General features: G+C 46.2%; 2 gene segments (V, D, J or C); one reads left to right on the top strand and one right to left on the bottom strand.

Annotated features, from left to right (window-relative positions):
- The first annotated feature begins 891 nt into the window (after positions 1-891).
- Positions 892-16,085, top strand: LOC132539736 (T cell receptor beta variable 30-like). The segment is given in 5 exon segments: positions 892-970; positions 1,352-1,671; positions 1,716-1,838; positions 15,817-15,919; positions 16,033-16,085. Coding segments are annotated over 5 exon segments (642 nt in total).
- On the bottom strand, positions 15,991-25,590 carry LOC103112880 (T cell receptor beta constant 1-like). The segment is given in 7 exon segments: positions 15,991-16,242; positions 16,471-16,577; positions 18,173-18,190; positions 18,682-19,071; positions 22,461-22,729; positions 24,669-24,793; positions 25,537-25,590. Coding segments are annotated over 7 exon segments (984 nt in total).
- Between the last annotated feature and the right edge of the window lie 1,464 nt (positions 25,591-27,054).

The following is a 27,054-nucleotide window of genomic DNA, read 5'->3' as shown; positions in this document are numbered from 1 at the left end:
TCTCACTTGCACCCTGTGCTATTGGAAATTCTCTAGTCTTCATTACAGGTGAGGATCTCCCCACAGTCTCCAGACAGGCACTGTTACTACAAGTATCACCTGATCACCAAGTACAATGTGTCTCTCAGCCATTTCTCTCTTAATTTTATATAGATGGGGGGCGGTTGTCAGGGTTTGCTGAGGCTTCGTAAGGCAGCAAAAAGCAGGACTGAGATGAGAACCAGAACTATTCTATCCTGGGGTAGGAGGCTAGCTCTTCCATCTCAGTTACATTTAGCAGATAAATGAGATCTAGGATGCTATTGGAGATGTGGTGACAGTCTAGTTTTGATAAACTCTGTAGTCAATGCTTTCTGTCCAGCTCTCAAATCCTCTCTATCTGGGAAGAAGAGGCTGTGGCTCCCTTGGCTGGCTGTGGATCCCCTTCTGTGCTTCAGAGCTGAGCTTTTACATTTTGAAACCCCCAAGGACTTGAATCCCTTCCTTGAACCTTGATCTGCCTTCATCTCCTTTTCGGCTTCCCAGAGGGCATGCCCTATAGCTCGTTTCTAAAGCTTCAGATAGCTGAAAGCTTTTTCATCATCATGCCAGCCTCACAGTTTCTCTGATGGTTACAGAGATTCTTGATGGGCTCATGGAGGGAGCTAGACAGTCATCTCTTGTTTACAGGTAAATAGTGAGTCATTCAAGGCAGTTACATTCCACAGCTTCAGCTGGATCTCAGCAAAGATAACTAGCACAGGAAAGAGCTGGTTCCCAGCTAGGCTTGAAATGATTCATCATACATTTAGGAGAGGACCAGCCTCATTTCCTCCCCAGCTCCAGGGCAGATGAACAGCAGGTCTTTAAGAGGGAGGGACCTAGCTACATCAGCCCCAGATGGGGAGGTCTCTGCCTACCTAGTGGAACTGAAGACTGGCTTGAACCATGCTCTGCTGTGGCCTTGTCCTACTCCTGGGCACTTTCTTAGGTGGGTGTTCTCATTCCTCTGTGCCATGCCTCCTCTCAAGGTTTCACCTTCACTTAACCCTGTGAGACAATTCAGATATCTAGCTGCTGCCTTGACTCTCATGGGGACACTCCATTAACTATCTGAAATGAAAACCAGACTTTGGTCTTAGGATGCTGAGTCTTGGAATCTTTTGTTTGTTTGTTTTTTAATCCCCACCCCTCACCCCTAGGAAATTTTTCTCTCTTTACCTTACATTGCCCAGGGACCATGTGCGTATTTGACTTTCCCTGCCTGCTCCTCAGAACTGAGGCCCATGCCTAAGGCTGAGTCCTTGTCTGCATGAAAGGCAAGTTGAGCTAGGTTTCTTCCTCTCTGAATGGCTGTTTTCACTCCTCACAGGTGTCAGGGCTCAGAGCATCCATCAATGGCCACCGACCCAGGTGCAACCTGTGGGGAGCCCCCTCTCCCTGGAATGCACCTTGAAGGGGACATCTAACCCCAATCTCTACTGGTACCGCCAGCCTATAGGGGGCGTCCTCCAGCTGCTCTTCTATTCCCTTGGGGTAAATCAGACTGAATCTGAGGCTCCCCAACACTTCTCTGCATCCAGACCCCAGGACGGCCAGTTCATACTGGCTTCCCAGAAGCTGCTTCTCAGTGACTCCGGTGCCTACTTCTGTGCCTGGAGTCTCACACTGCATCGGGCAGGGCAGACGGCTGTGCAAAAACCCTTGCTTCTCCCCAGACTTCTCCCTGACTTCAGGGGCCCTCACCCAGGGGCTGGGTGGAGGACATTCCTGTCCATCATCAGTCAGGGCAGAAACAGCTGAATCACACTGGATTCTCTAAGAAGAGCTTGAATGGTTCTCGGGGAGAATCAGAGTCTGTGAGCTGCACATGTGCAGTCAAGTTCCATGAACATGTGGTCTGAGTTAGCATATCCCCTCCTCAAAGTGAACTCTTCCTGGTCTCATAATCTCTCTCACCTCTCTGTCCTCTCCACTGGGGAGGCAAGCTTGTGCACGTGCAGAAGGCGGGACCTGCTGGTAGTGGCACAAGGCCAGATGTTGAACAGGTGTGCAAAGGGAAGGATGCCAACTCTGGTGACTTAATTGGCTAATTTCCTTTCTATCTTTCTCTCCTCTCCTTTCCTTCCTTCCTTCCTCCTCCCTCCCTCCCTCCCTCCCTTCCTTCCTTCCTTCCTTCCTTCCTTCCTTCCTTCCTTCCTTCCTTCCTTTGCTGGGATTTTATTGCTCGGCCTTCATTCCTGTACAATTCTACTCACTGTCCCTGGCATTTCTCTCTCTTTCTCCCTCTCTCTCTCTCTCTCTCTCTCTCTCTTCCTTAGTAGAGGGTGAGAGGTAGAGAAGGAGAAAGAAACAGAGAAAGAATGATAGGGGGCTGGGCAGTGGCATGCCCAGTTAAGCGCACATAGTACTAAGCACAAGGACCTGTGCAAAGATCCAGGTTCAAGCCCCTGCTCCCCACCTGCAGAGGGGACACTTCACAAGCAGCAAAGCAGATCTTCAGGTGTCTCTATTTCTCTCTCCCTCTCCCCTCCTCTCTCAATTTCTCTCTGTCCTATCCAACAACATGGGAAACAAAATGACTGCCAGGAGCCCTAGATTCATAATGCTGGCACCAACCCTAATGATCACCCTGGAGGGAAAGAGGGAGAGAGAGAGAGAGAGAGAGAGAGAGAGAGAGAGAGAGAGAGAGAGAGAATAAGAAACACCACAGCGCACTGCACAGCTTATGAAGCTTCCCCATTTATCTGGTATTCCCATGTGGTGTCTGGGTACTGGAATGAACCCATATTCTCACACATGGTAACGTATGTTCTCTACAGGGTGAGCCATCACCTAGCCCTGGTGAACTTGCATCACCTGGCTAATCTCTTTTGACTGATCTTTCTGCAAGACCCATGTAAGTTTGGATGAGCCTCTAAGCCAGGAAAGTGACAGGGTGTGCAGCAGACTGTTCCTGTGCGGACTGGAAGCGTGTGTTTCTTGGTTGCAGAGACATGCACTAAGGAATTTTGATTATTGCTTTGAAAGATTCCAATTCTACAGCCTCTTATCCTTCCTCTTGTAACTAAAGAAAGCAGAGAAGCAGATGGCACCTAGAGAGATACAAGAGACAGAGCCAGGGATAGGGTGTGTGTGTGTGTGTGTGTGTGTGTGTGTGTGTGTGTGTGTGTGTGTGTGTGTGTGTTGATAAAGCCCTAAAAAAGGACAATTGCTTGGATGGGAATGAAGAGAGGAAGACTCTATTAGGGATGTCTGGGAAATGCTAATGCTATGGTTGCCTTGGCAACCAAGCTTTTTTCTTTCCCTACCCGTGAGGTCTCTCATCTCTCCCTTTTTACTTCCTTATTCCTTAAAAAAAATGTATGAGGGCCCAATGGTGGTGCACCCAGTTAAGGGTACACATTACCATGTGCAAAGACCTTGGTTCGAGCCCCTGCTTCCTACCTGCAAGGGGGATGCTTCATAACCTGTGAGGCAAGTCTGTAGTTGTCTCTGTTTCTCTCTCCTCTCTATCTCCCCCTCCCCTCTCAATTTCTCTCTGTCTCATCAAAAACAAAATATAAAAAAGAGAGAAAGAAAGAGAAAAATAAAAAAAAGAAAGAAAAGATGGCCACTGGAAGTGGTAGATTCCTAGTGCTGGCACCAAGTCTCAGTGATAAGCCTGATGGCTTTCCTCATGTCCCTCCTGCTCCACGAGGGGGCACAAGAAGTCTTAAAATGCCTTCTGTTCCTGCCCTCACTGCCTCTAGAGCAATTCAGACACATGCTTGTGTCCAGTGTTATTCAATCTGCAGAAGAAAATCCCAGACAGAGATACAAAATGATCAAGGGGATTGTAACAATGCCCAGGGTTCCTAGCTGCCTCTTCAGGCTCAGATACTGGTTAGGCAGCTATTATGTGTGAGAAGCTCTGAGCCAGGACACAGAAACCTAGGGAAAATGAAAGGTACACAGATGGAGATGTGGCGGGTCTCTTCACAGCGTGGCTCATCAAGGCACTTGGGTTGCTTTTATTTATTTACATGTGAAATCCAGGATTTACTAAGTTCATTCATAATGATAAGACTAAAGAAGTGGGAAAAACGTAAAAAAATTAAAAAAAAAAAGAGGTGAAGATACACTTACATTTCCAATTTGGCTGAGAATTAGTTGTAAACAGTGTCACAAATTAAATAATTTGATGAAACTATGTAGTGATGGCGTTTTTTGTGTGGTACTCATTGGAGCTTCATCACAGTGAGCAGATTATTATTATGTTCACACAGAAAGAGAGAGAAGGGTACCACAACAGTGAAATTTCCCTGGATCACACACATGGCAAAGCAGGCACACTCCCGGGTGAGCTGGTTCACTGATCTGTAATATCTGCATATACCACATATATTCAGCTGACAAGTGCATGAGTCTTGTGCCCTATGTTGTTTATTTAAATATGTCTATTTAATTATTTATTAATTGTTAAATTATTGGATAGAATTAGAGAGAACTCAAAAGAGAAAAGGGAGATAGAGAGGGAGAGTGAATGGGAGCTACATACCTGCAGTATTACTTCACTACTTGTGAAGCTTCCTCCTGGCAGGTGGTGACCTGGAGCTTGAACCTGGGTCCTTGAGTATGTGTGCTCTACTGGGTGTGCCACCACCTGGCCCTTACTCAAATATTAACTGCCAGACTTTATTATTATTGGGACTTCATGCAACCTCAGAATCCTTTTAAAATATTTGTTCATTTACTCATTCATTCATTCATTCCTGAGCTATACATGGAGGAGAGAACCAGAGCATCACTCCAGCACATGGGATGCCAGGGGTTGGACTTTGGCCCTCATGCTTGAGGGTCCAAAATTTAAAACACTGCCAGCCTCAAAATCCTTCAGATTTCCAGCTAATCACAACGAATCAAGTGGGTTTGGCCTGAGAGCTAAGCCAGATTCCTCACTATTGTAAAATACAGACAAGTTCTAGAAAATTTCATGGAAGAGAGAGAAGTGTTGAGGTGCTGGGTTTTGCAAGAGGCTAGCATTTAGAAAGGGAATGTGACCTTCTCAGCAGAAGGGTAGAGGCGTGCAGGCCCTGTCGAATGTAGACTTCAAGCTGCAGAAAAAGCAGCCAGGACACTGTGCTAGTAACTGTGGGACTGGGAAAAGACACAGGAGGGCAAGAACAGCCAAGAGGAGCTCCCATGGAGGCAGCTTGAAAGTCCTCTGCGCTTTCAGCCCTACCCAGAAGCATCTATGCTATCTCCCCAATTCACAAACAGGCTTTTATTCCCATAACTGGTTCCATTGCATGCAGGAGTCAGAAACTTACAAACATTGTGATTTCAGGGGACCTAGAAAAGCAGCTTGGGTTTGCAGAAGGAATATCCAGGTGCCAGCACAGTCTCTGGCAAAGAATTCATCCACCTCAGTTGCTCCATCTGGAAGATGGTGCTGTCTCCCCTCTAGGAGAACTATTGGGACTTGGCTCTTTACTCTGACCTTGGAGATGCACCTGACCACCTTCTCCTTGACCTCTGATATCTGACAGACCCTGGGTCACATGCTAGCAGTCCGATGAATGCCACTCATGTCATTTCACCAGGATCTTCGCCACTCTTGGGATTTATCTGGAGAGACCCTTGGGTCTCTGGATAGCTTGGAGGGAGGGTTGAAGAATCCAGGACCAGCTTCTCTCTACTCAGACACCATTTTATCAAACTATATATATCTTTTTAAAAGTAATGTATTATTTTTTAAAATTTTTATTTATAAAAATGTAACATTGACAAAAACTACAGATAAGAATCTAACTCCATATTAACTACAAACTCAAAAACTATCACGTCTAAAATATACTTCCTAGCTTCTTTCCACCCTAAGTTCCCTATTCTCATCTTCCTTGTTCCTACTTTTCATTTCCTGCTCATTAATAATTTTCTCCTGCTTTATATCTTACCACCTTTCAGCCACCAGGTTTCAGACAGTACTGTGATCCCATCCTGACTTAACTTCACCAATGTGTCCTGGAATCTCTCCTCTCCAGAGCTCTACCCCACTAGGGAAATATATGAACAAGCTGGGGGTATAAGTTGACCTGCAAATTCCCATGTCCAGCAGAGAAGAAATTACAGGAGCCAGAATTCCCACCTTCTGCACTTCCAAAAGTATTTTGATTCATACTCCCAATGGGGGAGAAATGATAAGGGGAAAATGACCAGAGGACTCTGAACTCCAACTCCATCAGGACCTGGAGAAAGGAGAAAGGGAGAGACATTTGGAAGTAGAAATAGATGTATGTGTGATTTGGGAAGGAAGAGAAGATGGAACCATAAGAAGAAAAAAAAAGGCAAATATATACAAATATAGACAGGTAACTGTAGAAATAATAGTAAACCCACATCTACAACCTTAAGAAAACCGCTGTAGCTTACAATGGAAAGAATGGAGATACAGAACTCTGGTACTGGGAATGGTACTGAGTTGTACCTCTGTTATCTTGTAATTTTGTAAATCAAATATTAAGTCACTAAAAAGCAAGCAAAAAAAAATTCAGAGCAGGTAAGCTAGTGACACTGACACCTAGGCATTGGTCTCATGCTTTGGTTTGAGTCTACTGCAGCTCTCTGGGGTGCTTGCAAAGAGGACTTACATGCCTTATGTTCTCTCTCTCTCTCTCTCCTTTGGAATGGGTTATTCTGCTGCTGGTTTACTATATTAAGTTCTCCTCCTGCCTCTCCCAAAATGGACTAGAGAACATCCTTCCAGCAGATTTAGCAGTCGGGAGGTGGTGCTTCTCTCAAGAAGTCCCCTCAGTACTGTGCAGGGACACCAACTCCCGGCACCCACCTGGGACTGTCCGTTTCTCACTATGAGGATGTTCTAGGGTTCCCCATTCCTGTGACTCATCAGCTCTCTCAGCTCTCCTCCCTAGATGAGTGGAAGGAAATGGGAGGGCTTGGTGGAGGGGAGTGGGAGACCACTAAAAGGGGGTGCAGATGGAAAAAAGTTGCCTGAGTGATGTGGGCTCAAGAATGGACCCCAACTGGGTCAGAACAGTTGCTGCAGCTGGTTTTCAGCCTTCAGTCTCTTCAAGGTCCTTCCCCAACCACCAGCAGCCTCTGATCTCCCATATAACCTCCTACAGGTGCAGAGGTTGGGAGGTGGGGGTCCCTGCAAGGGAGCTAAGCAGCCTGGTCCCCTCCTCAGTAGTTTTCTTTCCACTGCAGGGGGCTCAGGTTGAAAAGAGAGCAAGGGGAGGGGTTGGGGCAGGATGTGGGGAGTGTGGGTATTGTGATACTCAGAAGGTGGGTAGGAGGGAGGGGTTTTCACAGGCTCCTTCAGACACAGGATCTGGTAAATATCAACCCACATCCTGTTGTGAGTCCCTGAGAGGGTGCAAGGGGCAGGTGGGCGCCTGTTGTTACCAGTGCTGATGTAACTTGGAGATAAGCAGCCACCCACATGGAGTAGAGAGGGGGTGGGGAGGCTCAGACACAAGACCCTCCCTCGCTTCCCCAGTGCCTCCTATAAGACCCCAACCTATGTCTCTTTACTTCCTGACCTTTGATTCAAGTTCATTCTTGAAAGATTATTTCCCTCTTTTCATTCATGACCTTGGATCACTTTCCTGGAAGTGAGGGGTGGGAGTCAAGTAACAGGTGTCAGGGCTCCAGAGGTTAATGGAGGGGGCTGGGTGTCTGGGTCCACAAAGTCCTTATTGCATCAGGGAAGCCTCTGTCACATGAGTAGGTGACTCCAGTCTGGCAAGGGCTGAACTGTCTTCCTCACAGTGACTGGGGTTTTCACTGGTCTGAAGAACTGAGCTCAAAGTTCTCTTTGAGGTTCCTTCCTTAAGCCCTTGCTTCACACCAGGGGACAGAAAAGCCCTGGGAAGATTCTGTAGAGGGTAAAGGAGGCAAGGTCAGAAATAGAGCAGAAGCAGGTACTCTCCGTCTTAACAGTTTCTGGGTCTCAGCCAAAAGTTTGGGCAACAAGGGCTCTGTATTAAGCCATGACTTTGTTATCAGTCTGCTGAGCTTTTTGTATAAGAACACTAGGATGGGTTGGGCAGGGAGACAGTTCAACAGGGAACACAAGACTTGCATGCCTGAGGCTGCAGATCCAATCTGCAGCACTACCATATACCAGTGCTGAGCAGGGCTCTGGTTTTTCCCTCTTATTCTATGAAACTCAGGGACCACTTGCATCACAGCACTGAACTGAGCTGGGCAGGGAGATAGTTCAGTGGTAGAATGCGGGACTGGCATGTCTGAGGTCCCAGGTGGAATCTATAGCAAAACCATATGCCAGAACTAAACAACACTTTAGCTTCTTGGCAATATATATATATATATTACCAAAGAGAAAAATTAAGACAACAATTACATCTGATTTGGCATGAGGGCAGAAAGGTATGTTTGATGAATGACTGAGTTAGAATCTTGCAGATATGATCTAGGTTTGGGGAATGAGCTAAGAAAAGGGAAAAAAAAAGTAAGGGAATTAAGCAAGTCCTCCAGCTCTCTAGCTTCACCCCTCCCAAAGAAGTTAAGAGTGAAACCCGTTCTAAACCAATATGTTAGCAGCCAAGCCAGTTTTGGATATACATTTAAACTTCATTTTTATTCATTTTAAGTCCTGTGTTTGTTATTTTTACAAGCAAGGATTTATAGTTGTTTTGTTAACATATATAATATTTTTATGCAGCTTTAGTAAAATTATATTTGCTGTACTATGAAAATATTCCTGGTATTCTGAAATTAAATCTGTTCTTTGGAAAATTTTAAAAAAAGAGTGAAACCCAACTCTCTGAACACAAGAAGGGGCACACAGGACTCATGAATGGAGTGTGTGAAAAGACCTAGTCTGTGAGTGCACAGGTAGCTCGCTGAACCCCTGGATGGGGTGTGTGTGTGTGTGTGTGTGTGTGTGTGTGTGTGTGTGTGTATAAAATCATCTTAGTGGAATCCATATAGGAGATGGTAGGGAGACAGATATCAAACTCTCCCATGACTCTCTGCAGGTCAGAACCCTCCCAGGCTGTGACCTGTTCTGGGCACCACACTTAGGTAGACAAGCAAGCACCAGCACAAACAGCATCAGGAGTTGGTGACTGTGGAGCATAGGAAGTATTCAGAATTACCATCAGAGGGGAAAAAAAACAAAAAACAGAGACACTTGGAATTCTTTAGCCTGAAGGAAGATCATTAGGCTAGTGTGAATATATATATTTGCAACCAGAGTTATTGCTGGCTTTCGAAGCCTGTACAATATCACTTTCTTGTCTCTCTCTCTCTCTTACTCTCTCCCTCCTGTCCTTCCTTTCCCCATTTTCTCCTTCTATATACAGTGAAAGAAAGAGATAAAGATATGGAGAGGGAATCCAGCAGTAGCACAATGGGTTAAGCACATGTGGCGCAAAGCGCAAGGACTGGTGTAAGGATCTTGGTTCAAACCCCAGGCTCTCCACCTGCAGGGGAGTCGCTTCACAAGCAGTGAAGCAGGTCTGCAGGTGTCTATCTTTCTCTCCCCCTCTGTCTTCCCCTCCTCTCTCCATTTCTCTCTGTCCTATCTAACAACGATGACATCAATAACAAGGACAATAACAACAACATAATAACAGAAAACAATGGCAACAAAAGGGAAAATAAATAAATATAAAAAAAGAGTGATGGAGAGAGAGAGCAACAGTAATAAAAAAATACAAGGGCAACAAAAGGGAAAATAAAGAAATATTTAAAAGAGAGAGAGAGACCTGCAGCACTGCCCCATCATTAATGAAGCTTCCTCACTGCAAGTGGAGCCTGGGGCTTGAGCCCAGGACTTCATGAATGGTACCATGTGAAATAATTTTTATAGCAGCTGGCCTTACTGCCACAGTGGTAGGAGTCGGTTATGTTGTGTGGATTACTAAGATGAAACCTCCTTATGAAGTTGAGGTCAAGGCTGAGCTCATTTTCAGGACACTGTGTCTCAGAGGCTGTGACTACTCAGGATCATGTAGCTGATAAATGGAAGATCTGACTTTAAATTGCATCTTCTTTGTCATCTGAATGTTCTCATCTATTTACTACAGGCTCTTGTTCATTCTGAACAGTCACACTTTCAGAGAATCTGCTTGACTGGGGAACTCTTGGCTGGAGCTGGGCAAGCTAGCAGTTCCAAGAGCTCTCACTGAAATATAAAGTTGACCAAAGGAGTAGTCTACAATGAGACCTGTGGGTTATTCTTTCCTTCTCTCGCTCCCCTCTTTTTCTTTCCCTTCCTTATTCCATTGCTTACTTCCATCCAATTTTAATTTTTTCTTTATTTATCTTTGTTTATTTACTTCTATCTCTTTTTAATTTATTTTTTTTTATTTATTTTTACCTCCAGGGTTTTTGCTGGGGCTTGGTGCTTGCACCATGCACCCACTGCTCTTGGAGGCTATTTTTCCCTTTTGTTACCCTTGTTGTTTATCTTGTTATTATTAGTGTTGTTATTGGATAGGACAGAGAGAAATCGAGAGTGGAGGGGAAGACAGAGAGGAGGAGAGAAAGACAGACACCTGCAGACCTGCTTCACTGCCTGTGAAGCGACTCCCCTACAGGTGGGGAGCCAGGGGCTTGAACCAGGATTCTTAGGCTAGCCCTTGATCTTTGTGCCATGTGTGCTTAACCCGCTGTGCTACTGCCCAACCCACTCTTCCTTTTTTTTTTAAATATTTTTATTATTTGATATAGAGAGAGAGAACTTGATAGGGGAGAGGGAGATAGAGAGGGCAGAGACAGAGAGAGACCTGCAGCTCTGATTCCCCATTCAGGAAGCTTTCCCACTGCAGGTGGAGACCAGGGGGCATGAGCATGGGTTCCTGTCCATTGTACTGTGTGCACTTAACCGGGTGTGCCACCACCTACCCCTTCCTCTTTTTTCCATGCTTTCTTTATTATTTTTTTAATCTTCCACCCGGGTATTTGTGGGCCTTTTCCAGCATGACTCTACCATTCCCAGTGCCATTTTTTAAACAGAGGGTGGGAAACAGAGAGAAGGGGAGAGAGAGATAGAGAGAACGTCTGACAATAGCAGCACTACCCCATCACTCATGAAGCATCCTCCCCACAGATGGGGACAGGTTTCTCAGATGACAAAGTGTGTGCTCTGCTAGGTAATCTAGCCCATGCTGTGTACTCTCCCCCCTTCCCTCCCTGACTCCCTCTCATTTCCTTCCTGTCTTCTTTTTTGAGAGAACCGGGGTATCACTCTGGTGAATGTAGTTCAGGGATCAAACTCAGGACAATACTCTGGCAAGTCCTGGACTCAATTGCTGTACTACTTTTTAAAACATCTGTGGATAATTACTAAATAGAACTGAATTCTTCATAGACTGCCTGGTCATCAAATGACATATCCAAATAGGTCTAGAGTTTTTGTTTTTTTTTATCCCAGGAGAGGGTTGATCTTTTGACTGAAAATGTTCTTTCTTCACTACCTATAATATCCATGATTCACAATTACAATCAAGATCAAATGGGAGTGCAGAGTCCAAGGTAGGGTTCTTGGAGTGGCCTAGAGCTGGAGCAGGAAGGGTCCAACCTAGAATTACCATCAATCCCTTTTATGTTGCTATATTTTATATTTATTTTATTATTCATAATTATCCCTGGGGCTTCATTAGTCTGGGCCAACTTTATCAGAGATATAGAGATAGTTGAGAGAGAGTGTGTGTGAGAGAGGATGGGTAACACTAAAGCTTTCTCTAACTAGGTGGGGGTCAGATGTGAACATGGGTGTACTGTATAGGTGAGCTCTTTTGTCAGCCCTTATTTATTTTATTTTATTATGATAAATATTTTGACTAGAATACCACTAAGACCTGACTATAAGTGATGTCAAAGATGGAACCTGGGACCTCTCATGTACAAGCTCTGTGTGCTACCCACAGCAGTGTCTTTCTGATCCTCAAATTGTTATTTTAAAATCCTTGTGGAAGGAGCTGGTCCAAGGAAAGTCCTCTCTCTGTAAGAATTATTTTTCTTTCCATGCAGCCTTTAAAAAAATTGTCCTTATTTATTTATTGGATAGAGACAGCCAGAAATCAAGAGGGAAGGGGGTGATAGAGAAAGAAAGACACCTGCAGCCTTGCTTCACCACTTGTGAAGCTTTCCCCCTGCAGCTAGGGACTGGGGGCTCGACCTAGGTCCTTGTGCACTGTAACAAGTATTCTCAACCAAATACACCACCACCTGGGCTGGCCCCTCACTGTGTCTCTATATGAAAAAGTTGAGAATTTGGGGAAACAATATTCTCCTAGAGATTCTTGGATGCTCAGTCTCTTAAGTCAAAAAGTATGCTTTCCCTTGCCCTGGTCTCACTTCTGGAGTTTGCCTTTGGATTACACCCTGCTTGCAGGTTTTTTTTTTTTTCTTAGTGGAAACAGATGAACAGGTATAGGTCCATGAGAAATTGCTTTAGTGCTTCCCACTCAGGGAATAAATCTGGAACCCAGAAAGCCCTTCAAAACCACTTTCACTGAAGTAGGAATGTGCACTGGCTATTTTGGACCATCTTCTCTTATTCCATCATCACATATTTCACTCCTAACAGTGTTTCACTGCACACAATGAATCAGTCACTTTCCATCTAACCTATTTCCACTCAGTTTTACCTAAGCAATAACAGGTGGTCCATGCATAACTGATTCTAGAGTAATCCATTTAGACTCAATAGCAAGAAACAAGAGACAAAAATTAATGGACCTCTTGGTGCCTTTGAGTTCATTGTTGGGACTGGTGTTGTTGCAAAAGTATGAAGAATGGGCTGTAGAGACTAAGAAAAGGAGATTCCCCAGCTGAGGTGGGATGTTGGCCAGAGATCCAATGGAGTTTGAAGCTTTCTATCTCAATTATGTCTCCAAGAGCAAAATGGTGATGAATAAAGAGTCCTTTATTCTCCAAGAGACACCCTGCTTCGATCATCTTGTCAACCCCAGACAGATCTCACCTGCTACTACTGCTGCCTTCTACTCCCCCCAAGATGACAATCACCTAACCCACAGACCTCATTTCACCTCTGTGAGGAAGAGCCTATCTGTTCTGCCCATGTCGTTATCTTAGGATGATCAGTTCCCTCTCAGAACTATGTTGTATGAACTGCAGGGCCTCAGTACCTCTGTCCTGTCCCTGTCTGGTCCTCATACTTTCAGAGGCACAGACTAATCTAGAAAGAGAAGCTGTGTTCTGGGGCCCTATTTGGGGAGCCCTGAGATTCCCAAACAGACATGATGGGCCTAGACCTCAAATAAATACCTCTCTCCGTTGTTACAGGTAATTTCTATCAGGAACAATATAATAGACCCCTTTGTGGGCCCCCCATAGTACCTTGCCCTCAACTTGGATCAACAACAGTAGAGAATATCCCATCCTCTGAAGGAAGGATGGACAACATACTCTATGCTACACCTGAGGGAGATGGGTCGATATTGGGGCAGCTTGGAATGTTCCTACTCATGACCACAGAACGTGAACTCATATCTAGAGGGATGCAGAGGTCACATAGGCTCCTAAGCTGAATATAGACCCCAGATCACATCAAATCAATGAGGTTTACAGTAAAAAATATTTATGCCCCTTTTCTATATTAGGGAGCTATTCTGTTCCCTGATCCAGCTTTCTGGTCCTTTTTCCAGCCATGACATCATCTTCCCAGACCATAACTTGGACCCACCTGCATAGCAGATTTCAGGCTCAGGGAAAAAAGAAAAAGAAAAAAAAAACTAGTATAGCCACAAGCCCTTTGGAATATAACTAAAATATGCCTACTAGCTATCTATAAAATGGAGGACTCCCCCCCCCCCAACTCTTCACGTGCACTATTCCAACAATTTGTTTGGCTTTGTATGTTAACTCTCTTTTCAACCAAGAGGTTCCAGATGCTAGCATGATGCCGACCAGACTTCCCTGGACAACCCCACCAATGTGGCCTGGAGCTACACTTCCCCAGAGCCCTCCTCCACTAGGGAAAGAGAGATTCAGGTGGGGAAACAGGGATTCCGGCTGGGAGTATGGACCAACCTGACAACATGTTCAGTGGGGAAGCAATTAAAGAAGCCAGACCTTCAACCTTTTGCATCCCACAATGATCTTGGGTCCATACTCCCAGAGGGTTAAAGAATAGGAAAGTTATCATGGGAGGGGATGGGATACAGAGTTCTAGTGGTGGGAATTGTGTGGCGTAGTACCCCTTTTATCCTATGATTTAGTCAATGTTTCTTTTTATAAATATTTTTTAAATAAGAGAGAAGCTGTGTTTCTTTGTGGATGCTTGTCCACCTCTATCATATTCCAAGGCTTCACACTGAGTATTCTCCTTCCCTTCCTCCCTTCCTTCCTTTCTCCGTATCTTTCTTTTTCCTTCTATCCTTTTTTCTTCCTTTCTATTCTTTTTTTCTTTTTTTTTGTGCCTCCATGATGAATCCACTACTCCTGACAGCATTATTTTCTTTCAATTTTATTTGATATGACAGAGAGAAATTGAGGGGGGAGAGAGAGAGAGAGAGGGGAAGACAAAGACATCTGCTTCACTGCTCATGAAGTTTCTCCCTGCAGGTGGAGAGCAGGGACTCCAACCCAGATTCTTGCACATGCTGATGTGTGCACTTAACCAGATGTGTTACCACCCAGCCCTGCATAGAGTAGTTTAAAGTCTGCGCCTTCTTTAGGATTCTAACCTAGGCAATCTGAATAGAACCAAATATCATATTCAAATTCTAAGCCAAGGTGAGATAGAGGTATTAAGAACAGACATGGAGGAAAACACAAACTGCATCATCAGAAGTTGAAACACAGAATGGGGAAGTGATGAAATATTTGAACCCGTCAGTCTGCCCTGCCTTGTGTCCAGTGTGAAGAGGTGGCCCTCATCCCCATTTGTCATCAGTCTGCAGGTTTTCTAGGGCACAGACCCTTGCCCCTCAGAACAGCCCAGAATACTGGGAACTGCGAAGAGTGGTTGGGGACTAGAGCTTCTTCCTTCAACAGAAGGAGTGAGAGGAATCAGTGCTGATCACAGAGGAGAGTGAGTCACTCCTCTGTGCAAGTGCTGATGTTCTTATAGCCAGTTCTGAGAAATGATTCCATAGTTGTCCATCATCTGAATGAGAATGGAAAACAGGCACATGTACACTTCTGAGTAGAAATAATCAAGCAAATCCCCAAGGAAAACCAGGTCATAATGTCAATTTAGGGAGTTGGAGGAGTGATGGGTGCCCCGACCAGCAGGGTGGTGAACAGGGGCTAGGAACCCAATGAGACCTGAAATGAAGGAACATGAGACACGAAGAATGACAGCAAGACAAGTTTCTGATCAAGCTGTAAATTGTTATTGTGAACACAGGCATTATAAGGCTTTGGGGAAGGAGAGGGAATGCTGGAGGAGGGGGAAGGGGGAGCAAACTTCAAAGCGGAATGTTCCTTGCAACAAATGGAGGAAACCAAGCTGTGTGTTGACTCACTTGTGTTGATTCACTTGATTACTGATAAATGGTTTACCTAAGGGGAAATGGCCTGCCCAGGGGGGAATTAACACTTGTCTTGAGGGGTTCCGTTGTCTCAAAGCTTATCATCTATAAAGCAGAGAAATGGCTCCTGGCAGATGGGTGCTGTGCATGTATGGGGTACCTGAGCAAGATGTAGTAAAGTCAAGGATGCTGACAACAGAGAGATATTGGCCTCAGGCATTAAACATAAAACAAATGGTATGCACAGTTGCTTAATTTTGCTTTGTACTTTACTACTCACTCAGAAAGCTCTGACATAAACTCTGGCCCCTATCCCTGTTCCTTACCAAAGGACCTGGAGAAAATGAAATGACCCCCTACCCCCAATGTGGCTGTATTTGAACCCTTTGAAGCAGAGATCAACTACACCCAGAAGGCCACCCTCATCTGCCTGGCTAGGGACACCACCATGTGGAGCTCACCTGGTGAGTGAACAGTAAGGATCTGAATATATGTCTGTGCAGAGCAGAAAGCCATTAATGCTCCCGACACACAATGAGTTTGAAAATGACATTTCTATTTATTTCATTTCTTTCAGATCCAGGGTTTGGGAAGAGGTTTAATCTGCAGGGTAGCAGAAAGAAGAAATAGGTATCTGTGTGGGGAGGGAGGAAATGAGGTGGAGCAAGAATCATCAGGACAAAGATATATCTTCAAGGTAGCACATAAAGGGCAAGTCCAGGGTGAAGACTGGAAATGATGAAGGATGCCCTTTTTGGAGCCGACATCAGGAATTCTTTGTCTTGATCTGAGAAAAAGATTTAAAAAAAAAATCTTTGTCAGGGTCATGGGTGGCTTAGAACAGTGGGAGTGGGAGAGGAGACTGACTTGGAGGACAATTTTGGGGTTTCTCCCCATCCTCCAATGCTGTATCTCCCCAAGAGTCTTGCCATTATGATCTCACAGACATGAGGTCAGACTTCTCCCTGCATTGCCTGTTCCCTCCAATCACTGGCCCACCCATCCTGCTCCTCACCACGCCTATCAGCACCAGGCCACTGACCAGCACAGCATACAAGATGGCTTTGCCCAGCAGGACCTCATAGAGAAGGGTGGCAGACATGATGCCCTGTTGATAAGATACTGTGGGAGGGGAAGGGAGAGAGGCTTGTCAGGACCTAGGATCAAGTATCTGTGATACCTGACCACCACCACCAACACCCCCCCCCACACACACACAGCCTCCGTGGGTTCTCTGTTCTGTGTTCCAGAGACTATTTATTTACTTGTTTGTTTATTTAACAGAGTATTCATTGCTCAGCTATGGTTTATGGTGGTCTTGGAGATTGAACCTGGGGTATCAGAGATTCAGGCAAGAGAGTTTTTTGCATAGCCATTATACTATCACCTTAGTTATTACTATTATTTATTTAAAATTTTTTAATATTTATTTTTATTTATTTATTCCCTTTTGTTGCCCTTGTTGTTTTATTGTTGTTGTTGTTATTATTGTTATCATTGTTGTTGGATAGGACAGAGAGAAATGGAGAGGGGAGGGGGAAGACAGAGGGAGAGAAAGACACCTACAGACCTGTTTCACCGCTTGTGAAGCGACACTCCTACAGGTGGAGAGCCAGGGCTTGAACCAGGATCCTTATGCAGGTCCTTGTGCTTAGTGCCACCTGAGCTTAACCCGCTGCGCTACAGCCCGACTCCCTTACTTAATTTTTTTAAATACTTATTTATTTTCCCTTTTGTTGACCTTGTTTTTATATTGTTGTAGTTATTGTTGTTATCCTTCTTGGATAGGACAGAGAGAAATTGAGAGAGGAAGGGAAGGCAGAGAGGGGAAGAGAAAGATAGACACTTGCAGACCTGCTTCACCGCCTCTGAAGCGACTCCCCTGCAGGTGGGGAGCCAGGGGCTGGAGCCAGGATCCTTAAGCCGGTCCTTGTGCTACACACCAGGTGCACTTAACCCTCTGCACTACTGCCCTACTCCCTAATTTTTTGCCTCCAAGGTTATTGCTGGGGGTTGGTGCCTGCACTACTAATCCACTGCTCCTGGAGGCTATTTTTTTCTTTTTGTTGCCATTGTTGTTTGTCGTTGTTGTTACTATTATTATTGCTATCATTGTTGTTGGATAGGACAGAGAGAAATCAAGAGAGGAGGGGAGACAAAGATAGACACCTGCAGACCTGCTTCACCGCCTGTGAAGCGACCTCCCTGCAGGTGGGGACCTAGGGGCTCCAACCAGGATCCTTATGCTGGTCTTGCACTTAGCGCCATATGTGCTTAACCCACTGCTTTACTGCCTCATCCCCAGTTACTAATTTTTTTATTGAGATCAAGGTTATCTTTGGGATTTAGTGCCTCCTGTATGATGAATCCACAGCTCCTGGTGGTCTTCCTGAATGCATTTCTTCCTCTATTCCTTTTATTTCGTCCTTTCTCTTCCTATTTTAATTAATTAATTGGTTAATAAACTAATTAATTAATTTTCACCACAGCACTTATCAGCTTTGGCTTATGGTGGTGCAGGGGGTTGAACCTGGGACTTTGGAGCCCCAGACATGAGAAAGTCTCTTTGCATAACCATTATCCTGCTATCTACCCCCTTTCTTTCTCCCTTCCTTCCTTCATTTTGTTTTGTTGTTTTGTTTTTGTTTCTTTAGAGAGACAGAAAGGAATTGAGAGGGAAGAGAGGATAGAGGAAAGGGACTGAGAAGGTTACTTACCAGAGGTCATGCCACAGTCTGGAAAAAAAAAATAAGAACAGAGTAAAGAAATGGGTAAGAAAGAAATGTCACTGCTTAACATACTGAACCCTAAACCTGGTCCTTCACAGTTTCAGAGCTCAAGGTCACAAAGACACACCAGTTGGTAATAGTAGTCAGACCTGGACAGCTGCCACCCTCCTCCTCCTCCTTCTCCAGTGTCAGAGACATTATCATCTTTATGATCTTAGGAAAGTAAAGCCACTGAGGAAATGGGAGGCAGCCCATCAGGTGCTGAGCCCCAAAGGCTGCTCAAGAGGGGGTACCTCACTCCAAGGTTCTGTTAGCCTGAGGTGTTGGTGAGGAATTTCCCTGTTCCTCTTTATGGTGGACTGGATCTTCTTCTACTCTCCCTGTCCACCATCTCCTTTCCATCCACCCTGTTCTCTATCTGGTCCTCCTGGTCTACCTGGTTGTCACTTGCTCTGATCTAGCTCACTACTCACCCAACACTCCCAGGTCCCTCTCACCTGCTCTGCCCCAGAGCCCAGCACTGATGTTCTGGGTGACAGGTTTGGGCCTCCTTGCATCTTCCCATGTATCATCCTCACTGATCCCATAGAACTGGACTTGGCAGCGGAAGTGGTTGCGGGCATTGTGCCAGAAGGCAGCAGAGACCCGGAGCCTGCTGCTCAGATAGTAGCTGGAGTCCTTCTGACTGGGATCCTTCTGGTAGGGCTCAGGGTCTGTGATGACCCCACTGTGCACCTCCTTGCCGTTCACCCACCAGGTCAGCTCTACATGGTCAGGGTAGAAGTCCCTGGCCAGGCAGACGAGGGTGGCCTTCTGGGTGTGGTTGATCTCTGCTTCAGAGGGTTCAAATATAGCCACATTGGGGAGTCTCACCTTCTTCAGGTTATCTGAAAGGGAAAAGAAGTTGGGGCCAGGGATAGTGTGAGAATTGTCTGGTTAGGTAGGGACTCTGATGTATACAACTGCATGATTAGCACAATATCTCATTCACCTGGAGGGTTAATATTTGAGGTCAGCATCCCATTCAGTTATTATTTCCCCTCTCCCTTGCCCCATCTTTGTGATCTTTGTGTTTTCTCTTCCTCCAAGGTGTGGTTGCTAATGGCCTTGTCCAACCTTCTGAGTACAATCCCTTCACGTATGTTAGCTGATTCCATCTCTATCCATAGAAGCTCTTAGCCCACTTCTCGTCCTAGCCCCAAGTCATCATATAAACAGAGCACTGGGCTGGAATTCAAAATCTTAGCTCCAAATTTTAGAACAGACTTTGCCTGACAAGGTGAATTCAGGATGGTCTCTTTAGCTCCCTGTTTGGGAAGCAGAGTGACAGCATCAACTTTGAAGGGAGGATCTAAGGATTTTGAAGGCTTCTAAGGTGGAACATTTGTTTGTGGAATTAGAAGCCTAAGTGGTAAAAGGGATGTGGGGATAAAGGGGGCCACTTGGGGGATGGAGATTTTCTTGTGTGCACTTTTTTGAGCACTATTCATTTATTTTTTCATTTATTTACCGGAATATTGCTGAGCCCTGACTTATAGTGGTCCTTAGGATTGAATATAGAGCATCAGAGCTTCAGGCAAGAGGGTATTTTCACATAGCCACTGTGTTATCACTTTAGTCAATAATATTTTTTTATTAACACCAAGGTTATCTTCGGGTTCAGTGACTGCATGATGAATCCACTACTCCTGGTAGCCCTCCCTATCTTCCTCCCTTCCTCCCTCCCTTCCTTCCTTCCTTCCTCCCTTCCTTCCTTTTCTTTAAAGACAGAGAGGAGTTAAGATGGAAGAGAAAGATAGAAAGAGAAAGTAAGATACCTGCAGCACTACTTCACCCCTTGTGAAGTTGCTTCCTGCAGGTGGGAACCTGGGTCTTGAAGCCAAGTCCTTGTGAATCAGTGGTCAGTTCTGTGCTAGGTGCTCTTACATAAATATCATTTTGTGTCAGGCTGTGCTCACAAGAACAGGAGGTTTTCTGACCTTGCATGAGTGCTTTACGAGGTCATTCCAGCTAGTCCTCCATCTTTAGAGACCTCCTAGTTCCCTCAGCTCAGTGGATAGCAATATACCCATGTTTCAAATGCTCCTTTTTTCCAACCTCCTCTTCCCCTTTGTTACCCAGTGCTACACTCTTCCCTGCCAGCAAGCTGCTTCAAGAATTCTGCCTCTGAGCTTGTCAGAGCCACAGCCTGGAAGGATGAGATCTGCTTCCTAAGCCTCTGCTGTGTAAACAGGAGGCTGCAGGCCTGCCTGTTCAGACCTGTGCAGCCTAAGCTGGCTCCTTGCCTCTGATTATACCACTAGTTCATTCTACCTCACTCTTCCTTTTTCCACTGGGCAACTGCTTTGTTTCTGAGCAATTCTGCTAAAATTAAAATGAAATAATGAAATAATAATAATTTGAAAAGCATTCATCCTTTTGAGTGTTAAGTTCTCCAGGAAGATAGAGAAAATGATCTTGCAATTAACACTTCTCTTGCCTGTGGGTGAAGCTTCACTTTCAGAGCTGACTCCCACTCTGGCCATTTTCTAAGTGATCTTTCTAGATAGAGTTAGAGAGACAGAGAGAGACCACAGCACCAAAGCTTCCTTCAGTGGGGTGGGGACCAGTTTCAAGTGAGGATCACACAGGTGACTGAGCAGCGCACTATGCAAGGGAACTATTTTGCAGGCCCTAAGTGACTGAACCTGGGAGACAGAGTGAGAAAGGGAGAACATGTGATTAAACCCTGAGTGAGTATGGTATACTGCACCTTTTTGTTGCCCTTGTTTTATTGTTGTAGTTATTCTTAAAGTGTCTGCTTTCTAATGTATGTTAGGGATACAAAGGCTCACACTGTCTGGGTTCCTGAACCTGGAATAGTGTGAGGGAAGGTTTCAGACCAGGGTTGGGTGGGCAAAGGGATATATCCACGGGGTGGATGCACCCCCCCCCCCCCAAACTGTGAGGTTTCCCATGGGACAGAAAAGGTGCTGTGTCATCCCCAGAAACCCTTAGAGCTGAGGCTTTGCACAAAGCAGCAGGGTTCTATATCTCACTTCCAACAGTCACTCAACAATCCCAGGCCCCTGGGGACTCTTCTCTCCTCTGGCTCCTGTTTAGTCTTGGATTTTTGAATCCTAGGTTAGCTCTGCTCAGACACTTTCTCTCCTTCCTCGCTGTGCTCCGTGTCCCCTCTTCCACTCACACTTCTTAGGAACTTGGCTGCTGCTGCTCTTGGCCTCCTGGATGCTCTCTTCCCACACCCTTTCCCTCTCCCTCTCCCACCACTTCCCAGTCCACATTCCTTCTCTTCCTTTCTCCCAGCCCAGTGCTTCTCAAATTGGAACAGACTGTCTCCGTTTCATGGTTCACCTTACCCCTAAATACACCAGAAAGAGAGAGAGAGAGAGAGATATCTAAGGGCCCCCTCCCCCGTGGGGTAATAAACACACTCTCCTGCCTTGCAGAACTGACCTCACAGATGGACACACTCATGCTCACCCTCCTCCCTGAACTCCCAACTCCAGAGGCTCATTTCTCCACTCCCACCCCATCTCCCCAATTCGACCGAAATCCAGGGACTGCAAGCAGCCGCTGACATCTTACCTAGGACGGTGAGCCTGGTGCCGGGACCAAAATACTGTTCATAGGAGCACAGAGTCCCAGCCCCACAGGAAAACCCCCCGCAGAGCCCTGGCAGCTTCCTGTCCCCAATTTGCTAGACCAGAAGCTTTATAGCCTTAGGCTCCTGCCGCCTTCCCTCCCTCCACCCCATTCTCCTGGACACTTACCCAGGACCGTCAGCCTGCTGCCAGCCCCAAAAGTCTGGGTGCCGCCTGTAGAGCACAGCTGGGGGATCCTAGTCAAGAACCAACCTCCGCCCCATATGCGCCCCGGCGAGCCCCCTGCGCCCCAGTTCTATGAGCTCCGAGCCTCAGCCCCTGGAACCCGCGCCACAGGCACCCCAGCCCCTGGCTCCATGCATCTTAGTCCCAGGCTCCCTTGAAGCCCCTTTGTGTTTCCCACCCCCCCGCGTGCCCCACTTCTCACCTAGAAAACCAGGAGCCTAGGCCCGAAGTACTGGGTCTCCGCGTTCACAGCCCCAAGCCCCACACAAAAACCCGCCCCAGGTGCCCCCCTCTTACCTACTACAGTCAGCCGGGAGCCCGAGCCAAAAGTTAGAGTGTTTTGGCTCACAGTCCCCCAGTGCTGCACAAAAAACAGACTAGTGGCCGCCTTCCTCCCAGCCCCTCGGAGCCCCCCTCCCAGCCTCCCCAGAGCCTCTCCTGCTCACCTATCACGGTGACTTTGGTGCCAGAGCCGAAATACTGCGTGTCTGTGCTCACAGCCCCAGGACCCAGGACAAAAACTGAGCGCTGCCGGCCCCCATTCAGTCCTTCCCCCCACCCCAACAAGGTGCACTCGGGTGCACCCCCAAGGTTCCCAAGAGGGCACTTGGAGGCACCCGCAGAGGCTGGCAGCTCCCTGTGATGACAGACCACACCAAACTGGACAGCACCCCCCACAGTCTTCCTGCACACCCACCCCCTACCGCCAGTGCTCCTGGCCCCTCAGTACCTCCTTACCCAGCACAGTCAGCCTGGACCCGGCTCCAAAGTACAGCTGCCCAGTGTTGGCACAGCCAGGAGGACTCAGGAGCAAACCCCGCCTTCCCTGTGAGACACCACCAGACACCCGGGAGGGTCCAGCATCCACTTTCTCAGGGTGAGGGTCCAGGGACCATTGCTAGAAGGACCAAGAGTAGCCACCTTCCCCCCCCCCCCTTCCTACCAAGGTTAGCATTCTTACCTAGCACTGTGAGCCTGGAGCCGGCTCCAAAGATCTGCTCAGCATAGTTCCACAGCAGGAAGAGGCTGCCTAGAAAAGGCCCCTCTTCCCCACCTTCCCTAAGCTCAGACTCAGGGCACTCTCCTCTCTCTTGGGGCATCTGGCCACTGTAGAGCTTCCCCCATCTCTTCTGATTTCCAAAGAATCTGCTTGACTTTGGGACTTGGAATTGGCAGGATGTTTGATGGAGGTGGTGGGGGGAATGGAACTGGAGAGTGGTCCAAGTGGGATCTTGCCTTGCCCTGCTTAGACAACTGCTCTCACTCTTCTGGCCATAGACTTCCCACCTGAACAATGGAATGTCACCCCCCCACACACACACACACACCATGTTTGCCCTGAGTTCTGTGTGAGTCAATGCTTGTGCAAGTACTTTAGTCACTTGTCACTCTGACAAGTGACTAAAGTGCTGATGGTGCTTTCACTTGGATGTCCCCTGCATTTTATTTGTCAGGGAAACTGAGTCTGGACTGAAGGAGGGAGGGGGGCTTGCAAAGGTGGTTTCTGAGTCCAGATCCCGGAAAGATCAGCTCAGAGATCTCTTGCAATCACACAGCCTATGTTCTATGGTGTTCATGGACATACATTTTGAATTTAGGCTTACTAATTAATTACTTTGTGTATCCACAGTATGTGAAAGAGACCACAGTTTCCTTTAATTTAGCAGGGGCTAGGCTCAAACCTGGGTCATGCACAGGGCAAAACAATGCACTATTCACGTGAGCTATCTCACCAGTTTGAAGAGTAGGGCTTTTTGTAAAAGTGCCTCATTTACCTGAACCATTGTGCCCCCCCCCAGTCCCCACAATGGTACAGTATGATACAAAAATACTTCCTTCCTCTTCCCTCCCTCCCCCAACTGCTAAGCAGAGGCAGGAAGCCCAGGTGGCAGAGGCTGGCTGGATTGAACCAGGCTGGGAAGAAACTGACTCAGAGCTGGGGAGGAGTTTTAAAAGGTGCTTTGGGAAAGGGGTGAATTCAAGGCAGAAGACCCTCTCTGGAGATTCATGGCATGCCCCCCACCCCACAGAGATCTATGTCATAGGGTTTCTTCTCTGTGACTCTGTTCCACCTGTACAGCCGGGCATTTATAGTGAGTCAGGTGGGAGGAGCTGGGGTGGAGTATATACGCAGTAGGTGATGGCAACTTGCAGCCCAAGGACAAAGGCTTGGGGTGTCTGTGATTCCCCATTGCTTCCCCAGGCAAAGTCCACATTTCCCCTCCTTGATTAATCCCACACACATTTAAGGAACATCTCCTATGTGCCAGGCCCCGTGCTCACTGCAGTGAGGCCAGCCTAACCTCTGGAGGCAGGCACCAACCTGCACTGAGCCTTACTTATCATCATCCCTCTCTCTGAGCTGCACACCCAACTCTACCTGACCCTGATGTCTGGGCTTTGGTTCCTGCCTCTCTGCAGTGATCACTCTCCTCTATGAATATGTGAAATGGATGCTTCCTTTGAACAGCTTGTCTGTCACCTTTTCAGGTGTTTTTCTCATGATCTCCATAAAAAACAATGAACCTTACCCTCTTACAGTAGTTGAGTATATATGTTGCTAGTTCACTGATCTCAAAACATCATCCTGCATTTTAACTGATCCTGTGGATGGGTTATTCCACTAGAAATAGGTCAGCTTCTTGGAGACTCACTCAAATCCTCTTTTCTTCGTTCCTTCCCTTCTTTCATTCTTGCTTCTATCAGGGGTAAAGCCCATGATTTCATTCATATGAAGCCAATCTTCTACATCTGGCCATAGCTTGGATATCTTCATTTTCTGGAAGCAGAATAATGCAAAGATATATGTTCAAGAAGTAGGTGTGTACACACATGTGCATACAGAATCAATGTGTGTTTCTATATGCACACTCACACTTGAATTCACGCTTGTACTGTAATAGAAAAGGAAAAAACTCATTCTGCAATTGTGTAAGAAGATAGAGGATTTCTTTTTAAAATTTATTTTATATTATCTTTTGTTTACTTATTTATTAGATAGAGACAGCCAGAAATTGAGAGGAAAAGAGAGGGAGAGAGAGAGAGAGAAAGAGAGAGAGGGAGAGAGAGAGAGACCTGCAACCCTGCTTCACCGATTTGTAAAGCTTCTTCTTCTTCTCCTCCTCCTCCTCCTCCTCCTCCTCCTCCTCCTCCTTCTTCTTCTTCTTCTCCTTCTTCCTCTTCTTCTTCTTCTTCTTCTCCTCCTCCTCCTCCTCCTCCTCCTCCTCCTCCTCCTTCTTCTTCTAGTGTTTGCCCTTCTTCTGTAGCCAGTTAAATGGCTTTGAAAGTGACTGGGATCCATGTGGATTCAGTCGGCTTGGAAGGATCGTCAGTTTCCCCAATAAAATGAGGAGCAGAGGCTTGAACTCAGGTCCTTGTCTTGAGCATTGTAACATGTGCACTCAGCTAGGTGTGCCACCACCTGTCCACAGGTAGATGATTTCAAGCAGACCTCTGGTCATGTCTGAACTGGGTCATTCTGACTTCATTGATTTACTTAAAGGTCATCTACAGAGCACTTACTCTGAACCAGTTAGAATGCCATAGCCCTGGGACACAACAGTTCAGCTCATCCATGTCATCACGGTCACCATGCACAGCTTACAGGAGGGTGTCAGTCAAAGCTACAGGGGGTTTCCATCAAGGGTGCTGAGAGTCATGAAGGAACGGTGCATGGGCACTATCAGGGAAAGATGGAAAAGAGCAGGTTCAGGAGCAAACGGCTATCTTCCTTCCAGAGGCTGACCTTACAGATGTGTCTCTGAACAGGACCAGACATCCGGCCATGGAGTGTAGAAATGGAGAAGATCCCAAGGAACACCAGTTTCAGAATTCCTGCCCCCCACCCCCACCAGAGATAAAACAACTCATTGTCGACACACACTGCCTGGGCACCTTGGCAACAAGCAGGGTAATAGACAAACAGTGTGAAGCTACACTTAGTGATTATAAATCAATGTATACTTTCCTTATAGACTCAGAAGAGTATAAAGAGAGAGCCAATAAGTATATCAGGGCTATTAGTTGTCCCACCTTTCCACTCTATCTGCCCTTTTCTCCTTTCTTTCTTTTCTCACTTTCTGCTTCTCTGTCTCAGTGGACTTGAACATGTCTGTGCATGTGTATCTTTTCCTTCAGTAGTTTCCCTCCTGCAGGGACTTATTTTCATAAGCAGGGAAGTGGTGCTGTGAGTGTCACTCCCCCCCTTCTATATATCTCTCTGTCTTATCCTATATCAAAATAAATACTAAGGAGAAAATGGTTTCTGGGAGCAGTGGAGTCACCATGTAGGCACTGAGCCTCAATAATAATCCTGATGGCAAACCCCCCCCCCAAAAAAAAAAACATGGGTCCTAGGCAGTGGCACACTCTGTTGAGCACACACATCACTATGCACAAGGACCTGGGCTTGAGTATTTGCTCCTTACCTGCAGAGGTGGGGGGAGCTTTACAAGTGGTGAAGTACCTTGGCAGGTATCTTTCTTCCTTTCTTTCTTTCTTTCTTTCTTTCTTTCTTTCTTTCTTTCTTTCTTTCTCCATTTCTATCTGCCAATCTCAATTTCTCTCTGTCCCAACTAATAAAATAAGAATAGGAGGGGTAAATGGGAAAAATATGGCCATCAGAAGCAGTGGATTTATAGAGTGCAACTTAGTAATAACTGGTCAAGGCAGAGTCACACCTGCTGTCAGACAAAGTGCAAGCAGGCCAGGACAAAACTGAAGCTATTCATCCTTTTTGTTTAATGGTGGAGGTGAAGTCACGTCTGTTGCCAGACAAAGTCCTAGCAGGCAGGAACCTACTTCAAAGTGGGAAGTTCTAGACTAAACTGAAGCTATTCATCCCCCTTTTTTTTTTCAATTACATTGGCTATATTGAAAATGCACAAATATTACCTGGGGACAATAAAAAGAGATACCAAGGGGAAGTACACAGTAACAATAATTATAGCAGTGAGTGCAACAAGACTAAAAAATGTCATAGAAGCAGAAACTGCTGCACTCAGAGGCTTTCAGGAAAAAAAGCTATTTGTCAGCATTACA

Source organism: Erinaceus europaeus, chromosome 8 (genome assembly GCF_950295315.1).
Source record: "Erinaceus europaeus chromosome 8, mEriEur2.1, whole genome shotgun sequence".
NCBI classification, from domain to species: Eukaryota; Metazoa; Chordata; class Mammalia; order Eulipotyphla; family Erinaceidae; genus Erinaceus; species Erinaceus europaeus.
The sequence above is the reverse complement of the archived record's forward strand: the minus strand, read 5'-3'. Positions and strand labels throughout refer to the sequence as shown.